This window comes from Phoenix dactylifera, chromosome 1, assembly GCF_051530095.1.
Source record: "Phoenix dactylifera cultivar Ajwa chromosome 1, Ajwa_hap1_PhDact_Kaust_v1.1, whole genome shotgun sequence".
Classification (NCBI taxonomy): domain Eukaryota; kingdom Viridiplantae; phylum Streptophyta; class Magnoliopsida; order Arecales; family Arecaceae; genus Phoenix; species Phoenix dactylifera.
The window spans coordinates 75,009,538-75,029,608 of NC_143190.1; the positions used below are offsets into that span (position 1 = coordinate 75,009,538).

At 39.2% G+C, this 20,071-nt stretch overlaps 2 protein-coding genes across 2 annotated transcripts; both read right to left on the bottom strand.

Annotated features, from left to right (window-relative positions):
* Positions 1–6,074: 6,074 nt before the first annotated feature.
* On the bottom strand, positions 6,075–13,725 carry LOC103711886 (uncharacterized). The gene is made up of 7 exons (XM_008798202.6): positions 13,489–13,725; positions 13,167–13,364; positions 11,260–11,345; positions 8,094–8,240; positions 7,328–7,451; positions 6,614–6,900; positions 6,075–6,518 (listed from the first exon to the last, which is right to left on the bottom strand). The coding sequence occupies exons 2-7, from the start codon at positions 13,348–13,350 to the stop codon at positions 6,426–6,428; spliced, it is 921 nt and encodes a 306-aa protein (XP_008796424.1). The 5' UTR covers positions 13,351–13,364; positions 13,489–13,725; the 3' UTR covers positions 6,075–6,425.
* Positions 13,726–14,682: 957 nt separating this feature from the next.
* Positions 14,683–18,512, bottom strand: LOC103711885 (EG45-like domain containing protein). Its single transcript, XM_008798201.6, has 3 exons — positions 18,327–18,512; positions 17,947–18,247; positions 14,683–16,895 (listed from the first exon to the last, which is right to left on the bottom strand). The coding sequence occupies exons 1-3, from the start codon at positions 18,502–18,504 to the stop codon at positions 16,889–16,891; spliced, it is 486 nt and encodes a 161-aa protein (XP_008796423.4). The 5' UTR covers positions 18,505–18,512; the 3' UTR covers positions 14,683–16,888.
* Between the last annotated feature and the right edge of the window lie 1,559 nt (positions 18,513–20,071).

Genomic DNA, 20,071 nt, shown 5'->3' on the forward strand with positions numbered 1-20,071 from the left:
CTGTGCCTGTTCTGCCGATTTTATTTTTCGCAATTGGCACCAGAAACTGTTACACTGCAGACAATTCTGAAAGCTGTAGGACCAAGCTATTTTGTTTATATTGGATAAGTGGCTGTTCGTAGCTATTAATACTTCAATGCCAGTACTTGAAAAGAATTGGTCTATTTGTGGTGGAGAAGAAATAATCTTATAGAGTGGAGATGGGAGTCAAGGCTATGTGCACTGAGCTAAAACACCTATGTGCCTGACATGTATTATGTTTCCCAAAACTGCTACTACTAATTAAGGGGTATTTGAATTCTTTGTTATGCTAATAAAAGTGGTCATGCTACGATGTGGTATTCATAAATAATAACAGGAAAACGAGTGGCGGTGAGCTGCCATAGAGGCATGGATGAAATGATGGCCAAAAAAAAAACAGAAGGAAAAAAATTTCAGTCAAATGTCAGGAAAACTTGGGATACCAAGAACCAACTCTTCTAGATCAATAATGATATCTCTTGTAGGAATTATTGTATTCACTTTGTACTTTGATTAGAAGTATCGTCTATAATGTAATTATACGAGGAATAAACTGTGGCCATGTTGGCATGAGAATCATCTTAATCACCCTGCTTGAATACCGAAAGACTCCACATAGGTAAACCTAGGTTCGATCCATATTACCTTCAATATCTCGCAGGGCTTCCTCATTTTGATTAAATACACATTTGCAAGCTACTGAATTGCTTTTTATTAACAATTCCAAAATGGATCTGCATGAGGTTTTATGGGCACATATTGCTTGCATGAGTAAAGAGATCCTGTTCCTTCAATAGCAGACTGTAACTTGGGCTCACCTGCAGAAACCAAGTTTGTTAAGCATGCCTGCTGGTACTACACCACCAGAATTACTATGTTGATACAATTAATATCAGGCAATGGAGTCGCCAAAGAAAACTTTTAAACTTACAAAAGATATATAACAAGCATCTAGAACTACTGTTTTCAAACATGATTACACTGTTTGTATTGGAGAGTTGGAAAGAAGAAGAGGTAAATGAATAGAGACGAAAGACAATTTTGGAGAAACTGAACTAATACTTAGAAGAATCAAAGCTACCCCTGATTGCATTGCGAAAGTAAAATATAAAAGTTTGCTCTTGGACTGGCCCGTACCAGACTGTTATTATAAAGCACATAAAAATCTTTGAAATAAGAAGACGATAAAAATGAAGAGACAGAGAATACCTATTTCACCCCCGATCAGAGATTACGATACAAAGGTCGTTAAAACCGTCACATATTCATAGAAAACTCTCTCCACAAGCATGTAAGGCATCTCATCGTGATATCATGAACAAGCAACGGAATAAATTTAAATAAGCAATGTCCAAACTTTAATTTATATAACTAGAATCTAATTTTAATATCTCACAGAGCCAATAATATTTAAAAGGTTTTATATTAAACACTAGTTAAACTCTAGTCTAAATTAGAGATGTCAAATTTGGCATCTAATCACCTTTATATGGTAAATCTCCAAGTCAAGTTCATTCTTTCGAATCTGTAAAAACAATAAGAAATTGTATAATGAGTTAGACAACCTTTCAACCTGGTAAGTAATGAATACCCTAGCTAGATAATTCATATAATGACATAAGATACAATAGTAAAACAAAAATTACCACGAAGCAATATAAAGACATAACCGATTCTGTTTCAAAACACAAATTTATTAAAATTCATATCTTTAAAATATTTATATACATAATCATAAATCCGATTCAAAATAAATCACATTCAACTCAACAGTCTTTAACTATGGCCATATTTATACCTTATAGTTAGGCTAGAAGCAGAACCACACTTATACCTTACGGAGTAGCCCAAAATACTATACTTATACTCTGCATGGTAGACTAAAATACTACATTTATAATATGTGGCGGGACCAAGAGTAAAATCAATGAGCTCAATAATAATCTAAGTGCCAATGCATAATCCTAAATTGGCAAGGTCTAGAATATAGTTAGGATGAAAGTTCAAATTTGATACATGTCAAAGCTCAAAATACATATATATCATAATCCAATCAAAATGTACATATATAATGTAATATCAGTGAATAATATAATAATAGTCCAAAAAAATATATCTATTTTTTATTCAAAACACCATCTTATAAAATTCATAAATCATATATACATCGATTAACAACTTCTTTGATATAAAAATAATATTATATAAATGAAAAAATTTAAGAAAAGAGATCATTACTTACCTTATAAGCAAAATCGAATTGTAAGTCTAAATAATTTCGACAATCCCTTTTAAAATCTAAAACTCCGGCGTGCTCAACTGAAATCTCTGGTGAGCACCGTGAGCCAAGATTGTCAGAAGTTAAGAGGAGAAAGAGAAAGAACCAATGGTGGTCTAACTATGATAATTGAAAAAAATCTGTCGTCAGTGAGGTGAAAAAGGATGTGAGGGTCTATTTGGGTCGATTAGGGCTCTATCTTTTTTTCCCATCTCCTACTCTAAGTCAAACATGTCTCTGTTCTCTTTTTCTTGGTCTCCAACTCTAACTCCCGATTTGTGGGGTGGTTATTTCTTTGGGTTTTTTAATCTTGGGATGACTTGAATACTGTCGGAGCAAATACTTCCTGGTAATCACTGGCACATCTAGGCCAAGACAAATTAGGGCCACGAAGAAGGCAAAATATGACACGCAATTCGACATGGTCCTTATATAGCATTTTCTTCTTTCCGTTTACATAACTAAAAATGGAGAATTTCAAATACTTAATGATACATATTAAACACCAGTGTCTATGATAAAATGGGCAGTGCCAGCCATTGGGCACGAAGAAAGAGTCGTTATTTTAGCTAAAAAGTAAGGGCATATTTTCCTGATGCATATTCACTACCAATGACAATGATAAATTGGGCGGTGACAGCCATTGGACACGAAAAAAGAGCCATTATTTTAGCTAAAAAATAAGGGCATGTCTTCCATCTCTGCTACACGCGATCGCTGATCAGTGCAACATTCATGATGTGTTTGAACTACTTGGGATAATAAGGCCATGAAACCATTGAGCATTAATAAGGCAATGGTCTCGTTTTTAGTACAATTGAGCTACTTGGGGTAAGCTGCAGACTCGGTGGACTGCCATAAATCAGTAGAATGATGGCTGCTCCGAACTCAAAGAAGCAAAGAATTTATACAGGCACAATTGACTGTTGGTCACAGATTGCTTAAAAGAGGCCCGGTCCATTTATGCTTTCAGAGTAATGTATGGCATGATACTAAAAAGAGACAGGAGAAAATTAAAGCTCGACGTGTTTCTTCAAATATTTTGATATCTTTGCACGACAGCCAGTTGTATCTAGCTGGCTGTTCATCACTTATCAATCCCATCAATCTGGAAATTATGAAATCCCTCCCATCCATTTAGAAGCTCTTCTCTTTCATTCTTTCTTCCGGTCTCGGTTTTTCTTTTCTGGCTGGCTGGAAGGAGATGGCTTCACTGGATGCCGGTGATGCATTCAGAGCCGGGAGTTTGCGGCGGAACAATTCGATTTGGAGGAGTCGAGACGACATCTTTTCACGGTCTTCGCAGGAAGAAGATGATGAGGCGGCCCTGAAGTGGCTGCTCTCGAGAAACTGCCGACCTACGACCGACCGAGGAGGGGCATGCTGACTCTAGCCGAGGGAGAGCACAAAGAAATCGACATCCAGAGCCTTGGGGTGCAGGAGAGGAAGACGACTCGTTAGAGTTGCAGAGAAGGACAACGAAAAGTTGTTGTTGAAGCTAAGGGATCGCATCGACAGGTGAGAACTCGGTAGCCTTATTGTTTCGCATCAGCTGGATCCCCAAAAGGCTGCTAATCCTGCTTCTTACCCTTCTTTTCCAGAGTTGGAATAGAACTTCCTATCATTGAGGCGCGTTATGAGAACCTCAACATCCAAGCAGAGATTCATGTGGGCAACAGAGGATTGCCGACGATCTGGGATTCCACCATAAACGTACTCGAGGTACCATGCAAATTTCAAGAGTTCCCGTCAAAACAGCAGCACGGAATACCTGTGCTCATAACTTCCATCTGCGTCTGGTATCCTCCCCAACCAGGCTCTTGCCAGTAAATTCCATATGTTACCAAGCAGGATATCGTTTTGTTCACAGTATCGTGATGTACGAGCGAATGTTTCTTGCTTCTTGGGATAGCCGGCTATGGTAATGTTTCCCTCTATATATCCATCTGTTTTTCTTCCAGCCAACACATCCATCAGTGCTGTCTTACCGGCTCCACTAACACCCATTAGAGCTGTGAGCACTCCTGGCCTCAAAGACCTGCTCACCCCCTTCAGGAGTTCCAATCGGTCTTCTGTCGCACCTCCTGCTTTCATGTCCTACAAGTTTGCCGGAAATTTTCAATTTTTTTTGCCAGGATTTAAGTATATCACCTCGATAGTCACTCGAAGTATTGCCAATGGTATTACCTCTGGTATGTCCACGTAGTATCTTATATCGTCAAAGGTCATAGAAAGTGGTGCAAATGGAAGGGGGCAGATCATGCACTTCAAACGGTCACTTTCTTTTTGTCACGCATTTCACGTATTCAAGGGGGCAGATCAACCGGCTGATAGGACAAATGAAGATTTTTCTCTCCTACTCTGACATTCCTCCACACATTAAAACTTTGATGTAGCACATACGTGTGGTTTATATTATTACTGGAGATAGCAATTGTAGCTGACCTATGAGGTACCCAACCGGATCCAATCCACATAGGGTAGGTTTTACCTGACCCATTTAAACTCAAGGGCAAGTATTGCTTTTAGATATAATACTCGAAACAGGTTTAGATTGGATAGGGGTAATAGTATACTCAGCCCCGATATAATATAACTTAAATCCCACCCATCCTCTCTGGGCGATAGATGATAAGCCTTATAGCTCTGTTCGCATTGGTTGTCCCTCCCTTCTTAGAAATTTATTATGTTGAAGCTTAGAGCGAAAATCACTATAGTCGATTATTTTTGTTTATTTTATTTCTAAGCACTCAATTAATTTGATTCGTGTATGAATTATTTCTTATTAAAATATATTATAATTATTGATATACGCTAAAATTCTCTCTATTCGAATAAAAGTATTAGATCATATGAGAATAAACTAGAAGCTTCTCTCATTTATATAGTAGCTACAATCTTATTAATTATTGCTATAAACTATAATTATCTAACCCGATCCGACCTCATCCGTCATAGCCCGCCCCATCTACTTTACCCAACTCGAGAAGGATACGAGGCGAGCAAGGAAACACAGTTTTTAATTGCAGGGCAAATACGAACATCGCTCAACCCAACTCGTACCTGGCTTGTTGCCATCCGTAATTATTAGACGCTTAGTATGTGGGATTCCCTACCTTCATTTTTTTTGTTTCTTTAAAAATGGCTACCAAATATGTTTCTGTCATTAGAAATGTCAAAAAAAATATTTTTATTTTATTTTTTTCCAAAGAAAAGTAATAGTGCGGCCAAACTGCAGCCTAAATTTTAGGGACGCCCCCCTCAGTGAGTTATATAGAAATTAGAAAGCGAACAGTCGAGGAAGTCCATCTACCGGCCCATTTTATTGCATGGACACTACGCTGATGCACCTGGAAAACTCGTAGAAGGAAGAGGCCAGCAGCGAATCATGGTAGACCCATCAGGGTGTTGGACATGATTCCGCCAGAGTTAATCCAAAGCACCCCCGGCTTAGGCCCATCCATCCATACGGATTCCCACAGCATCAGATAAGCTCATGAAGAATGTTAGCTGATGGGTCTTGCTGTGAGCCTCCGACCAAGTTTCCGCAAATTGCCACCACCGACACCAGGAGCATGGCCTTTGCCTATTTTAGCCCCCCATGTCGCACTGCAGGCACATTCCACATCTGCATTTTCTATTTCATAGCACTTGAGGTGGTCACAACAGAGGGCACCAAACACCAGGCTCCCCTGCTTGGCATCTTGGTGTCAGCAGCTTCCATATCTATTATGCTGGCCTGAGGCATAAGGTAACGGACACGACATGGATGGTGTACATCAATGCTTGCATGGGAGCAAGTTCTCAATTTGATACATCAACCTCCTATACATGCTTCTCAGTTCTACAGTCTACAGAGATGATGAGATGCTAGCAGGCAATATACATAGAACCTGCACAACCCTGCTATGGCTTTTACCACCTCAGCTATCCACGTCCTGCTGCACACAGCCATTACACCTTCAGGAGTCAAAATATGAAATATATACTCTAGGAGGATTGTACCATTAAGTCCTCATGATGAAGGAAAAAAGAAACCACACACTCCAGTCATGGTTACCCAGGTGATAATAGCAACTTCAAAAAGGTGCAGTGATGCTCCTGACTTCAACCAACACAATTGCCTCTAGAGAAGCTTGAGCAATCTTAGGCGTTCTTCATGTTCAGGATCCAGCTTTGGGGGTGTGTAACACCCATGGAGGTCTTCTACCGCATATTCCTGCATTGGATGGCCAATAAACTCAAATAAACAAAGTAGACGAGAAAAAAAATAACCAAAAGAAGAAATAAGTGCATCATATGCGGTTTGCCTGCCTTTGTGAGTTCCCTCTTGGTAAGGATGTGATAATGTCTCTGCCAGATTCTCTGGATGGTAATGGTCGCTGCGAGGAAGCTATAGGCAATGCCTAGGATGACAAACACAATGACAAAGATGACTGCCAGAGCAAAGCAAGCCTCTATTGAAGCTGGGAAGCAGTCCAGGATGCCCCAACCATAGCAACAGTTACGGCATCCTACCATGAAGGGATCATTGGTATTGAAGGATGAGCAGTGCAGTATCAGCCCGAAAAATCCCAGCAGCACGAAGAATACCAATACACCTGAAACAATTGCCAGAATGTCATGAAAACTATCAAGCAAGAAAACTACTGATTTGTCATAAATGCTTTCCTGCTTCCTGCTATTTATGTTATCAGCATGGTAACCTTACGTTTGACACAATAAGTAACCAGCACATTAGGGACCAATACTCCAAAGCACACCAAAATCATACTAATTTGAATTTGTCACCGCAGCTTTGAAGTACAAAATTTGCAAAGAGCCAACTGCCTCTGTTTGCGTAGAAGGCTCAACAACCACGCATGATATCAGCCAACAAAACTTTAGGTTCAAATTAACAGCTCCACATAAAGAACAATTTGTTGGTCAAACAAAATTGTGTTCAATATCTCTTGTTAAGGCCTAGAGTTTCCAAACTGCAGCAAAATAGGACAACTTAATCTGAACTACAGATGCTGCAATACTCACCTATGCAGTAATAGAAGGGTATCGGATGCTTTGACAGTATGCGGTCCCAACCAACACTGAAGGAATTTCTGAAGCTCCCATTCCTGTCCAAGAAATACGCAAATCCACCAATAGCAGCAATGACCTGCAAACAAGACATGAAATGAGAAATAGTCATTGGTAGTCATCATATTGATAACACAAGTTATTCTTGAGGAAATGCTAAACAACACTAAGCCACCTATGGGGATACAATCTCCACAAGCACCTTAGTTGAAGAGGGAAATGAAATCGAAATTTCACGCATTTCTAATACATGGAGAACCATCTTTAAAAGTTCGCTATAGATACTGGTCAGAAATGCATCCAAAAAAAAAAAAAATCTGAGAATGTCAAAGATCAGTTGCAGAGCAATTAGAAGGAATCAAGTATCCGCTGCCTCATTTTTGTCTATCATGACTGCCTCTCTCTCAAAACTCAGTTGTGTGGGGAATTTATCCCTGGTATAGTTTGTGTGCGCATCCAAACAGGCCCCAAACAACCAGGTAATGCAATTATATGTCATCCTTCACTTCTTTTGATAGATATCACATGACAAATCGCCTGTTAAAGCTATTATTTAAAGTTATAAATATGAACTAAATCTTGAACATTTTTGACAAACCAATCAAGCATAGCCAGCATTTGTTAACCATATCCAGCAAATTAAATCTGATGCATGTATCTTGAAACTTAAACAACCACTTAGATAAGTGCTAAAAGTGGGTGATTAAAAGCCTTCACTTACGCTTTGCACAGCAAGAAACACAAGAAATACATCCCTGGCTACAAAGATGCGGAATTTCATTTTACGCCAAGAGTAATCCTTGAACTGTTCTACTCGAAGATGGAATTGTGCCTTGCATGTTGTGCAGTGAGAGAAGGCAAATCCTTCCTGCAAATAATCACTAAACGGGTGAACCATCAGCGGATCTTTTATTATCAGACAAAAATTAACATCTTGCATTTAATCATTCTACAAGAGATCACAGAAAAGAAGCACAAACATCATGATCATGAATACATATGACTTAGCCAAAATGTAAACAGAAATTGGCTAATTTTGAGTTCATAGATATTTTTACACTAGATGCTTGTGTTGATTTATGCAGTATAAACATAGATGCACATACACTGGTTGGCAGACATCGCCAAACTATTCATGAAGGAGCAATAAACAATGCATAGACAAATTGCTGACTTATGCACATAAGTCCAAAAAAGACTGGCTAAATTCTTATATACGGTATGCCAATTCATCTTGGGAATTGCAATTGAATTTGAGAATAAGGTGCCCACCTTATATCTGATGGATCTATATGGATGTCTATTCGTACGTTGTAACAACAACAACTACATATGTATATGTATATGTATATGTGTATACACCCTCGAATCATCTTGTCTTTGCATTGATGCCTCTCTCTTTAGATTTTTAACTAACAACGTCAACAAATAATCATTTTGAGTATCATTTGACACTATTTCTCTTTTATGTTAATACTCCTGAAAAAATGAACGTTCAACCTGTACTGAAAAAGCTACAATTGTATATAAATTTTTCAAAGGTATTAATGCAAAAGGGTAATAAAGTTGTTTTACAGTTAAAATGGTTATTTATTAACACAATCAGTCAAAAATCAGATGAAAGGGGCATCCATGCAAAAAGAAAGATGCTTTGAGGGGTATATATGCAAAAGACCCTAATAATAATAAGTGATATAGCTGTGCATATGTGTATAGGCATTAGTAAAATGGGTATGTGCATGTCCAAGAAAATATAAAACCTACATGCTCAAGGCAATGATTGTATATACGAAAATTGGTTAATTAAGGGAAAGAACATGAGGATGAGTGGTTCATGGGAAGGCAACTGTCATGCCCCCGCCTCTACGAGGCACGTGAGGCACCTAGTGCCCACGTGGGGGCCACATGAGGGGGGAACACGAGGCTCCCCTGCCAGATATTGTCCGGTTCTGGGGCTTCACGCAAGCGTCCTTCACCCCTCCCCGGTTTTGTTTTCCACCCAAAATGCGTCTGCAGGATTTGGAGACACCCGCCTCATATGCCCAGGCTCTGGAACGAGTCTTTCCGATGTGGGACTATTGGGCCTCACACCCTTCCCACCATCGGACAAGAGCCGTCCTCGGCTCTGATACCAAATGTCATGCCCCCGCTTCTGCGGAGCACGTGAGGCACCCAGTGCCCACGTGGGGGCCACATGAGGGGGGACCGCGGGGCTCCCCTGCCAGATATTGTCCGGTTCCGGGGCTTCACGCAAGCGTCCTTCACCCCTCCCCGGTTTTGTTTTCCACCCAAAACGCGTCTGCAGGATTTGGAGACACCCGCCTCATATGCCCAGGCTCTGGAACGAGTCTTTCCGATGTGGGACTATTGGGCCTCACAGCAACCATATCTAAACTCAAGTTAAATTAATGAAGCATTTATCAATTAAGATGGTCAATTTCAGAAACCTATGATATAAAATAGAGACAAATGAGAATAGAAACCATTTATAAGTCAAGTTCTATCAAGAATGGAACTTGTCCAAGGGTTGAGCAAAGAGGATATCAAATGTAAAGAAGGAAGGGGAGGGGAAGGGAAGTTGGGGGGGAGGGGAAGACGTGCAGACAGAGATCATGCCATGAATGGAAACTGTCTAATAGTCGTGTTTTATTAGGAATTGAAACATCTTCGCATCCCATGATGTCAAACAAAATTACATGATTTTTTTCTTTTTTTTTTCGGTTGGGGGGGGGGGGATGGGATCAACTAATGTACAGATTTTTTTTCCCAGTCAAAAGTATTTTGGGGGCCAAAGGTGTTAGTACCTCCATGGTATATTCCAAAGTTCATAGCTGACAATGATCTGATCTTTTTTTAGTACAATGATTGATGAAATATAAGAGTTATTTAAACCCACCGCCTTAAGCAAGTCGGGAGAAAAATGCTTTCCAGCTTAACAAGGTTGTTATGGCTGCTAGGCACCACCACCACCTCACTGGACCTAGGCACATGACTCTCAATAAAGGAGTATAGCCTGGGACCTGTAAGAATCAATATTGGGATAAGTATGCTTTCAAGCTATTTGCTTATCAACCAGTTCAAGTTGTTTTCCTATCAATCAGTAAACTTCCAAATCCCATGATGCCCACCCTTTCTGAAACCCATAGCTATGACAGCAACAAAGCCCTTGTTTTATCTGCATCTTGAAGATGGGAAGAAACAAGATAGTACAGGTTGCTCAAGTTTACACATTACTGGTTGTTCCATGAGGCAGGTACAAAATTTGCAAAAGTTCACCCTTTTTTAAAAATATTTCTATTAGTACCATCTACATTTCAAATATAATATTACTACAATTTAACCCCTCTCAACTTCATCCTTCATCCAGTTTCTACTCGTTCAAACATCAGTTATAATGCTGGCATGCTCCATGCTACCTGCATATTTTACTCTATCATTATTCTATACAACCATTCTGATAAAATACTGATGAACTGGTATTTTTAGTAATAAGAAAACAATATATCACAATACTTAAACATTCCCTTGATCATTTGTTATTAACCGTACTTTATCCCTACTTTAGATTTTCTGTTCCATATGGGTCGAAAACCCTGTTATCCATTGGACCTCTGGTATTGTGAGTAGAGGTCATCATAATATGTTCCACCTAGAAATATTTTAAGGTGCTTGTATTAACAATTTAATTACAGTTAATAAGACATTGCTCAAGCCATCCCCAGGCTTACACCTCATATCACCAGGTTAGAACCACCTTATATCTGTCTTTTGCCTTTTAAAACCTTAGGTGCAAAATAGCCAAATTGAAGAGTAATATGGCATGCTGATATCTGCAAATACATATACACAATGTTTTAACATAATAAAAGGCCAAGGAAGAAAATTGCCTTCACTGAGCGCCAATGATCAAGGCATGTACGGTGAACAAATTGTTGAGTGCCTTTGCACATGCATGGAGATATTAACTCATCACCTACACCAAAGTAACAATAACATATGTCATCTAACTTTAATGATGATATTAACTGCCAACTGCTACAGTATGTCACACTTATACAATATGTAGTTCCTCAGAAGCAAAGCAGTCACTTAACAGGGAAATGGCATGTTCTTATCATAAAGTGGTCTTAGCCACAAAAAAAAAGAGGCAACAGCACGACCTTTGAAAGCTCTATAAAAGGCTGGCTTCAAGTACGGTACCTAATGCAATATAAGTCATAATAAGATTCTTACCCCCTTGACGCCTAGCCTCGTGCTTGTGCAGAAATTAGTGGAGTGTCTGGTGCATTATGTTATCTGTAAAATCTACACCACTGCATTATGTTAGTAGCAGAGATGCAAACCTCTGACTGCCCTTGATCTAACAATCTATATCTATCTTCATCTGTCCCAAATTACTCTTCAGTTTTAGCTATCCATTGGCAAGACAGATGGAACTAAATAAAAGGTCAAAACCAATAAGCATAAATACATGAACATATTGCACAAAGAGACATGCACATATGTTAACCTGACAATTATAAGGATATAACAAAATTAAATACATGTTTCCTCATAAAGGCACTGACTTCCACCTTGGTAAAGTCATGAAAATAAGTAGGCTTCTCATGAGATGTTGATTGAATATGAAACAGAAGACTTAGAAGAAAAAAAAACATGAAAGCCCTACCGGGATCAACTACTTAAACAAGGTCATATTTTTTCGCACTTTCAGAACACATTAATGAGATTTAAAAAGGCTCTGTTTATTTTATACCATTTTAGATTTCTTTCCACGGATAGGATAGGTTTATATAGTTTACCAAAAGCAAAATACAACTCAGACTAATGAACTATCATTAGTATAAAACTCTAAATTTGGCGATTGGATCACAAGATGGTTCCTAGAGATTTTTCCAACACATCCACAATTACCCTATTAAGGGTCCCAACAAGGATAAGAAGCACGAAATACCAAAGCCGGTGATGCAACAGACTGGAACAACTCTAGCACTCTATAAAGGTGAAATCAAGAATTCAGCCAAAATTCTAGATTGGTCTAAATTTCCTACAGTTTCCAGCCATGCTGTCTGCTTATGCAACGGTTAGGCCTTCCACCACATTTCCCTAATTGTTCACCACGAACACATTGTTCTAGTGGCCCAATTTTGTTGGCAGCACACCCTCTTCCAACTGAGATACATTTCCAATATAGGGTCCAGCCATGAAGCAGAGGCGATTATCATCAAGGGGTCACCACAAAACAATTGTTATTCCCCATTCCAAAAAAAGAAACCTAGTTAGCCGGCATCGATGATAAAAGAAGTAAGTTGTCAGTTTGTACAACAAGTTCTTTCTACTATTCTTTGCTAGACAATAAAACCTTTATTGATGTCATAATCCACATATTCAAAGTTGGCAGCAAAGAGATGTTCAAATTGATCTAAGGCTAAAGAATTGAGGGGTTTTGTATTCTTCCTTTATCATCGCATGCAACTGATGCTGGCAAGCAGCCATGACATCTTACAGTTCGTAGAGTTCGCATTTTGCGCATGCACTCAATTTGTCATCCGACACTTTCATAGTCAAGGACTCAGAAGACAATTGATGAAAGGCACAAACCTAACGAATAACTGGGCTGACCATAAATTGCTGAATTGAAATCGAAATTTGAGTATTTTCAGAAAAGAAATATCGAAGAAATCCCAAATCCGAGAAGTCAAGACGTCAATTACAGAAGCTCCAACCAACAAAAAAGAAAACCACCTAAAATCAAAAGAAGCGATCATCTGAGAAGCCAGTAAAATGAAGTCACCTGGCTCGGAGTCGTTCTCGAGGCAGATACGGCAGCACGCAGAGGAAGAAGCCTCGATCTCCTCGTCCTTTATCTCGTCCGAAGTCCCCGACGACGAGTCGTCCTTCTTCTCGAGGAGAGGGTCGGAATCCTTCGGATTCGGCTCCCCGTCCCGCTGCACCTCCGACTCCACCTGCATCTCCATCGAACCCTAAAACCCTAGAACCCACGAGACAGACCATCAAGTCAGAGGCAGGATAAAGAAATTAATCGCCATAATTCTCTCTAAATTCGCATCGGACTTCAGAAGAAACAAAATGAAGAAAAATCCAAGAAAACAAACCTTTCTATTGGGGAAATATCGAGATTTATCTAACGATGAGCTGCCAAGATTTTCCTTTTGGAGGGGGGAGAGAAATGGAGCTTAAGAGGAAGAAGAAGACGCATAAGGAAGAGTGGAGAAGAGGACCGCGTCGCCCATAGAATTCTAACGTGCGGTGGGGCGGCGTAGAGTTCGCAACGCGACGCGGCTGCGACATTGGGTACACCCCCCGGGCCTCGCTGATCGGACTATCTGAGGGCTGGGATTTCGTCGATCCCTGGCCTCCAATCAAAAAGTTTGGACTGTCCGACATTTCGCGTTGATGCACGGTCTTGATGGACGGATCTTGTAGGGAAACGGGCCCCCCGATGGCCGGCGCTGCCGGCCGGGCCCAAGAAAAGGATTGGGTCCACTTAGAGTACTCGTTTGTAGTATCTACTTGTTTGCTTATTAAGCCCAATAGATTCGAAAATTACAATTTTTTCCCCTATTCTAATTTCATTTCTCATCATGAGTTAACTATGCGAGCAAAAGAGAACGCAAATCGTGGATTTATGAACATACGCTAGGGGAATTCTTCTGAGTTTATGCTTGTAATATAGGTTCATTAATTAGATGAGTTCTCAGTTTGATGATTTGAGTTTGACACCTTTAGTAGTTCATTAATTTTAGATTCGTCACCTAAAATTTTGATTAAGACATTGCTATTCTTTCATTTTGTTTATTTCCAATAATTAATTAATTGATTCATTTATTATTTATTAATTGATTTATTTATCTATCTATTTTTTTTGGTTAAAAAAATATTTATCTATTTATTTATCTCTTCCTACAATTAACAAAAACACCTAAATGTTGGTTAATATATTGGAATTTAGCTGGTAAGTTGCAAGGGGCTCACAACTAATGTAACTTGCATACCTTATAGGATTAGATGACCTCCTGTCAAGACATATGAGGCATACAAGACTTTGATGGAGTATATGGTACGGTACCAAGTAAGTTTTCTTATTGCAACGCGCTGGTCATAAATTTTATAGAGAAGGAAAAATAGATAGCTTTTTGTGTAATTCTTTTGCAACTCTTCCATTTAAAGTTTATGAGTATGGGAGACTTGACTTTGCATAAAAGAAGCTATCTTTTCCGACTTTAGAATTTCCCAATGATCGATCCTAGTCAGTGATTTAAATCTGACTAAACGTTATAATAGTAATAAAGAAATCTTCATATTACACTTTGAGAAGAAGGAGCCTCATAAAGAACTCCCCCTTAAAGTTGGGATTTCCATAATTTTATGAACGATCGCAAATAGATACTTTATATTTTCTTTTACAATTCCCATAATGACCTTGATTAGATCTCTCTCAATAATTTAAAGTATGCCAATTTTTTTTATAAAAGAAAATGAGCATGAGGGCTATCTGTAAAACTCCTTCGGCTAAAATTGGCTAAGTCATAAAACTTAAAAAAATGAGTTCTGCTACGAACAAAATCCTTTTTGTTTTCCATAAAAGGTGCTTCAGGAAATCATATTTTTATGATTATATATTAAAAAACTTAGAGATAACTAAACAGCCAGTTGAGGGGAAAACTCCTTTGAAGCCAGCATTTTTATGATTTTGCGCATAATAAAACTCCAACATCTGCAGAAATATCAAATTTAATTAAATCAAGACCATAGCTACTAAAATAAATCTCAAAACATGTAATTTTTAGTAGTGGTCATGTGCATTTTGAGCATTATAATAGGTTACAATTAAATGTCTATAAAAATGGTTATAAAGATACTCAGATGCATGCATGGGGACAAGATGGCACGCATCAAAATCCAGTTTCTTAGGACTCATTTAGTAGTGCTTTATAGTTTTTCCTATTTTTATTTTCAAAAATCCATGAACTAGAAAATATTTATCTTTTTCAAATTATTTATAAAATCTTAAGATATATTTGGTAGCAGAGATTTATTGGTTTGAAACAAAAAAAAAAAAAATGCAAATGCTATCTTCAACGCCAATCTCCCTACAATATTTCACTAATTTATGGAAAAGCAGCACAAAATCACAGCACCCCCGAACAAACCCTTGTCATTCACCATCTCTCTTGCTTTTAAGGTGTGCATTTGCGCAAAGGGGACTTAACCGCTTATCATCTACGGTGCTATCGGCACGAATTGTGGTTGTATCACTGACACAAAAGAATGAGACGTCGCCCATCAGATCGTGATCTGCACGGATCTCAAAATACGTCCAGTTTTATTTTATTCACCACCTGCATACATCTTGAAGCAAATCTTTTGCACGGAAAATACAGCCGTGTCCCATCGGCACGCGCAAATCTTCATGCAGCAATGCATGACGTCCAAAAAAATCTTCTCCTGCCGTTTGAGATCAGTTTCCAAAAAAATCTGGAGACCCGTGTCATCACCATCATCAAACTGTGATGGGGCATGTACATTGTCCGTAGGATAGAATTTTCCTAAGTCCTTTAATCTTCCAAGAAACATCTGCCTTCCGTTGTTCAACGCTTCCTCCGAACCTTTCCGGGCGAAAAAATGCCGCCGTATCGAGCACGCCTTGACCTCATGCCGTGTGGAGAATAGCCAATTTGTACCTGCCTACTTGACCTGGCTGCACCGGCGGCCGGTTTAGCTTTGATAGATTTTGTTTCTTTCATGGAACCTGAAAAGCATGATGGATGAAGGCCTTGAGAACCGAAAACGACCGCATCAAATAGAACCGCACTCATTCGGATGCACGGATGCTACGTTCTCCCAGAAAAAAAAATCGCTTTGCACCAATCACTTTGCCTGTCTCGGTGGCACATTTGACGATGCCCATTCAAAAGAAAGCAATGACAAGACACCACGCAATATGAGCGACTCGCATCCCGTTTACTCTTGGCAGGCTCGAGACGCAAGGTTCTTTCCCATCCCTTGTTTTTTTTTGGGGGCGGGGGGAAGAGAGGAGCAGAGGGTCCGGCGACTTTATTAACCAAACGAAAGAAAGGCACATCAGAAGCGAATTGCGAGAGAAAGAGTGTGGCAATCTAACTAGGATCTCATTTAAAATAGTTAACCGAAAGAATATATGTTTATATAAATTTTTATAAAAAAATATAAAAAAAAAAGAGGAAAGAGAGACGAAGGGAAACAATAACGCTCAAGTTGAAGCATTTTTTGAAGGGGAAAAAGAGCATTACAAAGCAAAGAAAGTATAGAAGAAGAAATAAAAATGACCTAGTTGAAAGGGGGAAAAAACATACGCACAATTCAGGAACTAGAAAAATACACTTTTCTTTAGCAAAAAAATAAAAAAATAAAAAAAGAAAGAAAAATATACTTTCTTTTGTTGTTTTTCCTGAAACATTAAATTAATTTAACGATGCTTCAAAATTGGTCTGATCTTGGGATCTCTGGCGGCTGTCAAATACTGCAAAATAAAACAACATTCAGTGTTGTACATATAGCACCACAATCTCAAGAATGAACGGCAAACAAGTGGAAAAAGAAAAGAAAGAAACAGTTCAAGAGATAAAGGTCAGCATTAGATAAGAAAGGATTCTACGTAACATGGTTGCACTAATCTTTGCAGCACCAAGTTTGAGACTCTCACGGTGCCTCACAATAAGATATTATTAAATAATACCAGACCGTTGAATCGCAACTAGTTATACAAATATTAGCCAGAGTAGCTTTCTTCAGGCGGCTGGAACTTAGGTACATGGGGTTAACCTGGATTTGGCTTTGTGCTTGTTAGAGAATACCAGGACATCACTCCTCATCTTTGTTTTCTTTTTTTTTTTTAAAAAAAAAAACAAAGCTCCTTCTAGCACAAATATAACTCGCAGGTGCATTTCCTTAAATAATAAAAATAATTAAAAAGAAATTCTAATCCAGTGCAATGCGGTGGCTAATGCACTCTGTTTCACTAGCGTCATTGCAATCAGCACAAGGGATCCAGCAGCGAAAGCTGATGGCTGTGCAGCTAGAGTTGCATGACGATTCACATCTAAAGACTTCCTATAATTACGCCAACCTTACAATAATGAATTTGCCCAAAAAACAAAAATCTTAGAATAACGCCTTTTTGTTTTGATACAACATAACAAAAAAAGGCCTATATGAAGGTATGAACTAAAATATAGAGATTAAAGAAAAAAAAAAGGCGAAGGGCAAGGGATGATGTTAACAGGGTCTGGCTTTAAATATTGACTGATGACAAGTAGGGTCATATAGCCAAACTCCACTCGATGAGCGAAGACTTGCCTATGTGTGATGATTCAGGACGGAGATTATTCAGGACGGAGGATGTTAAGTGATTGGTTGGATGTTATCAGGTCTCTGAGAAGAACATTAATGCATTCTCGGGTAGCAGGGGAGATGGAGATGAGCACTCAAGACAAAAGAGCCTCGTAGCATGGTAAGAATACGGAAATACTCTGTTTTTATCAAACAGGAGAAAAGGGGGAGAAGGATCTTACGGTGTGAATTCGATGTTGATCACCTCTACCGACTGTTGGGTTATCATTCCGAAAGCAGGGCTCGAGAGAACCATAGTGGTCCCGTTCGTCGAAGGTATCGAATTCAGAGTGGCCGCACGATCGAGGATCACCACCTGGATCGTCTGGCCCTCGACGCACGCGTCCGGCGTGGCTGAGCTGAGGCATCTCACCAGGTACACCCTCCCACAGGACGCGCCATTGTCCCAAATCCCCTCCCCGGCGCCCGCGTAGAGATTGTCCGCAGGGAACTGGCCCTCGTCGCTCCCGTAGCATGCAGTAGCTGTTGGAGAGAGAACGATACGATCAAGCACAAAAGAGAGAGATGGCGGTGGTTTTTTCTGGGCGGCGGTGGCACTTACGAAGATACGGCGGTCCGTAGAATGAGGCCGTGCCGACATCGGCAAGGGATGGAGAGGGGAGCAGCAGGAAGCTCAAAAGCCATGGGAGCAGGTGTCCGAGGCCAAGAGGCAGAGGCTTTCCCATAGGTGAGGTGAACGGCGCCGATGACTCGGAGGTGAACGAAGCTGGATAAGACATGCCGGAGCCATTCAATCGTTTCCAATCGCGATCCTCCACGAATCCAGTTCTTTATGATCCAGGTCAACCGTCGTCGTCAACGACTTTTAGATGTTTTCCGGCCTGGATTTGGCGATAATTTTATAAAATATGTCTGGGCTGACCAGTCAACTCTTTTTTCTTTTTTTTTTTGTCCGATGCAATCATGCAAGCCCGAGGTCCCAAACCAAAATTGAACAAAACTAGAGATTTTCAAAGTCATCGTTCTAAAAATCCAATCTTTAACAATAACATTACAAGGAAACCAAGCTTTAGTTTTTCCACTAGAATTGTATCCTAGGTATTCTTCCATCGCCAGAAGCTTCAAAAAAAAGGGGAGAAAGGCCGTAGAAAAAGGAGAATAATTGTAGACGAGAAGTTTGACGGATTCTAATGACAACTAAATCTTAGATCCGTCAAATAAAAATTCGATGATAATGTAAAAGAAATCATTCATAAATCCTTTCCTTTAGTTTATCACAGGAAAGCTCCAAACCCAAATCCCAAAATTCCACAATACGCACAAACAGAGCATCCAAAAGCTCAAATTTTTCCACACGAATCCTATTCAAATTCTCAGGTTGCTCCCATTGCAATCATCAAAATGCCTTGAAAAAGAAGAGAAGCACAAGAAAAACAGGACTTACATAGAGATTTAACGTAATTTAAGAAGCAATTAGGCCTTGGAGACTCACCCTTGTTCCAATATAGGGCTCGTTTGGTTCGCAGGAAACATTTTCCTTCCTAAGAATATGATTTCTGTAAAGCAGATTCCTAGAAATAGTATGCCTAGAAAAGTACTTTTGGTATATTTGGTTGATCATGGGAAAGTGACAGATTTTCAAAATGCTTATGTTTGGTTGACCATCCACTTTCCTGAGAAAGTTATGTATAATTCCTATTATACCCTTAATAAAAATTAGGTCTTTAATGCAGAAAATTTTCTATTTGTTCCTGCCCCTAAATTAAATATTAAATAATGGTAGACTGGAAATGAAAGTCTCTTTCTCGTATTCGTTCTCTATTGCATTGGCGTAAAAACAAAACAATATCTGATTCCCATCTCATAGAAAAGCCTCTTTAATGCTTTTTTAATGCTGAAGGGTCTTTTTGAAAAAAAATAAAAATGGAGTGATTCCCATCTCATAGAAAAGTAATTTTTCTATATTTCTCATGGGAAAGACTTTTCTATAAAATGTGAGAATCATATTCCAATGGGAATACAACTTTTCCATCTCTCTCATTTGAAAACTCCAACCAAACAAGATGCATCTCATTACTTTTCCGTTGACCACATTTTCTCCTCTTCTTTTCCCGCGAATCAAACGAGCTCATAGACTCACAAAGAAGGGAATCAATACTACATCAACGAGGGCTATTACTGCAGCGAAGAGATAGCAATGTAGAGAGGACCTTCCCCCTCAGAATTAATGAGCAAAATCTAATTTTTTTGGTCCACACGAGATGCATTTAGGATCAGGTGATCTAATGGAGATTTCTTTTAGAATTTTACAGCAAAAAATGGATTAAAACTTGGGAGGAAAAAGAG

Coding starts and splice junctions, on each gene's coding strand:
- LOC103711886 (XM_008798202.6), bottom strand. CDS start 13,350: ATGGAGATGCAGGTGGAGTCGGAGGTGCAGCGGGACGGGGAGCCGAAT. Junction 11,346..13,166: donor CGAGAACGACTCCGAGCCAG/GTGACTTCATTT, acceptor ACTTTGGTGTAG/GTGATGAGTTAATATCTCCA. Junction 7,452..8,093: donor TGTTTCTTGCTGTGCAAAGC/GTAAGTGAAGGC, acceptor TCTTGTTTGCAG/GTCATTGCTGCTATTGGTGG.
- LOC103711885 (XM_008798201.6), bottom strand. CDS start 18,504: ATGTCTTATCCAGCTTCGTTCACCTCCGAGTCATCGGCGCCGTTCACC. Junction 18,248..18,326: donor CTACGGACCGCCGTATCTTC/GTAAGTGCCACC, acceptor TCTCTCCAACAG/CTACTGCATGCTACGGGAGC.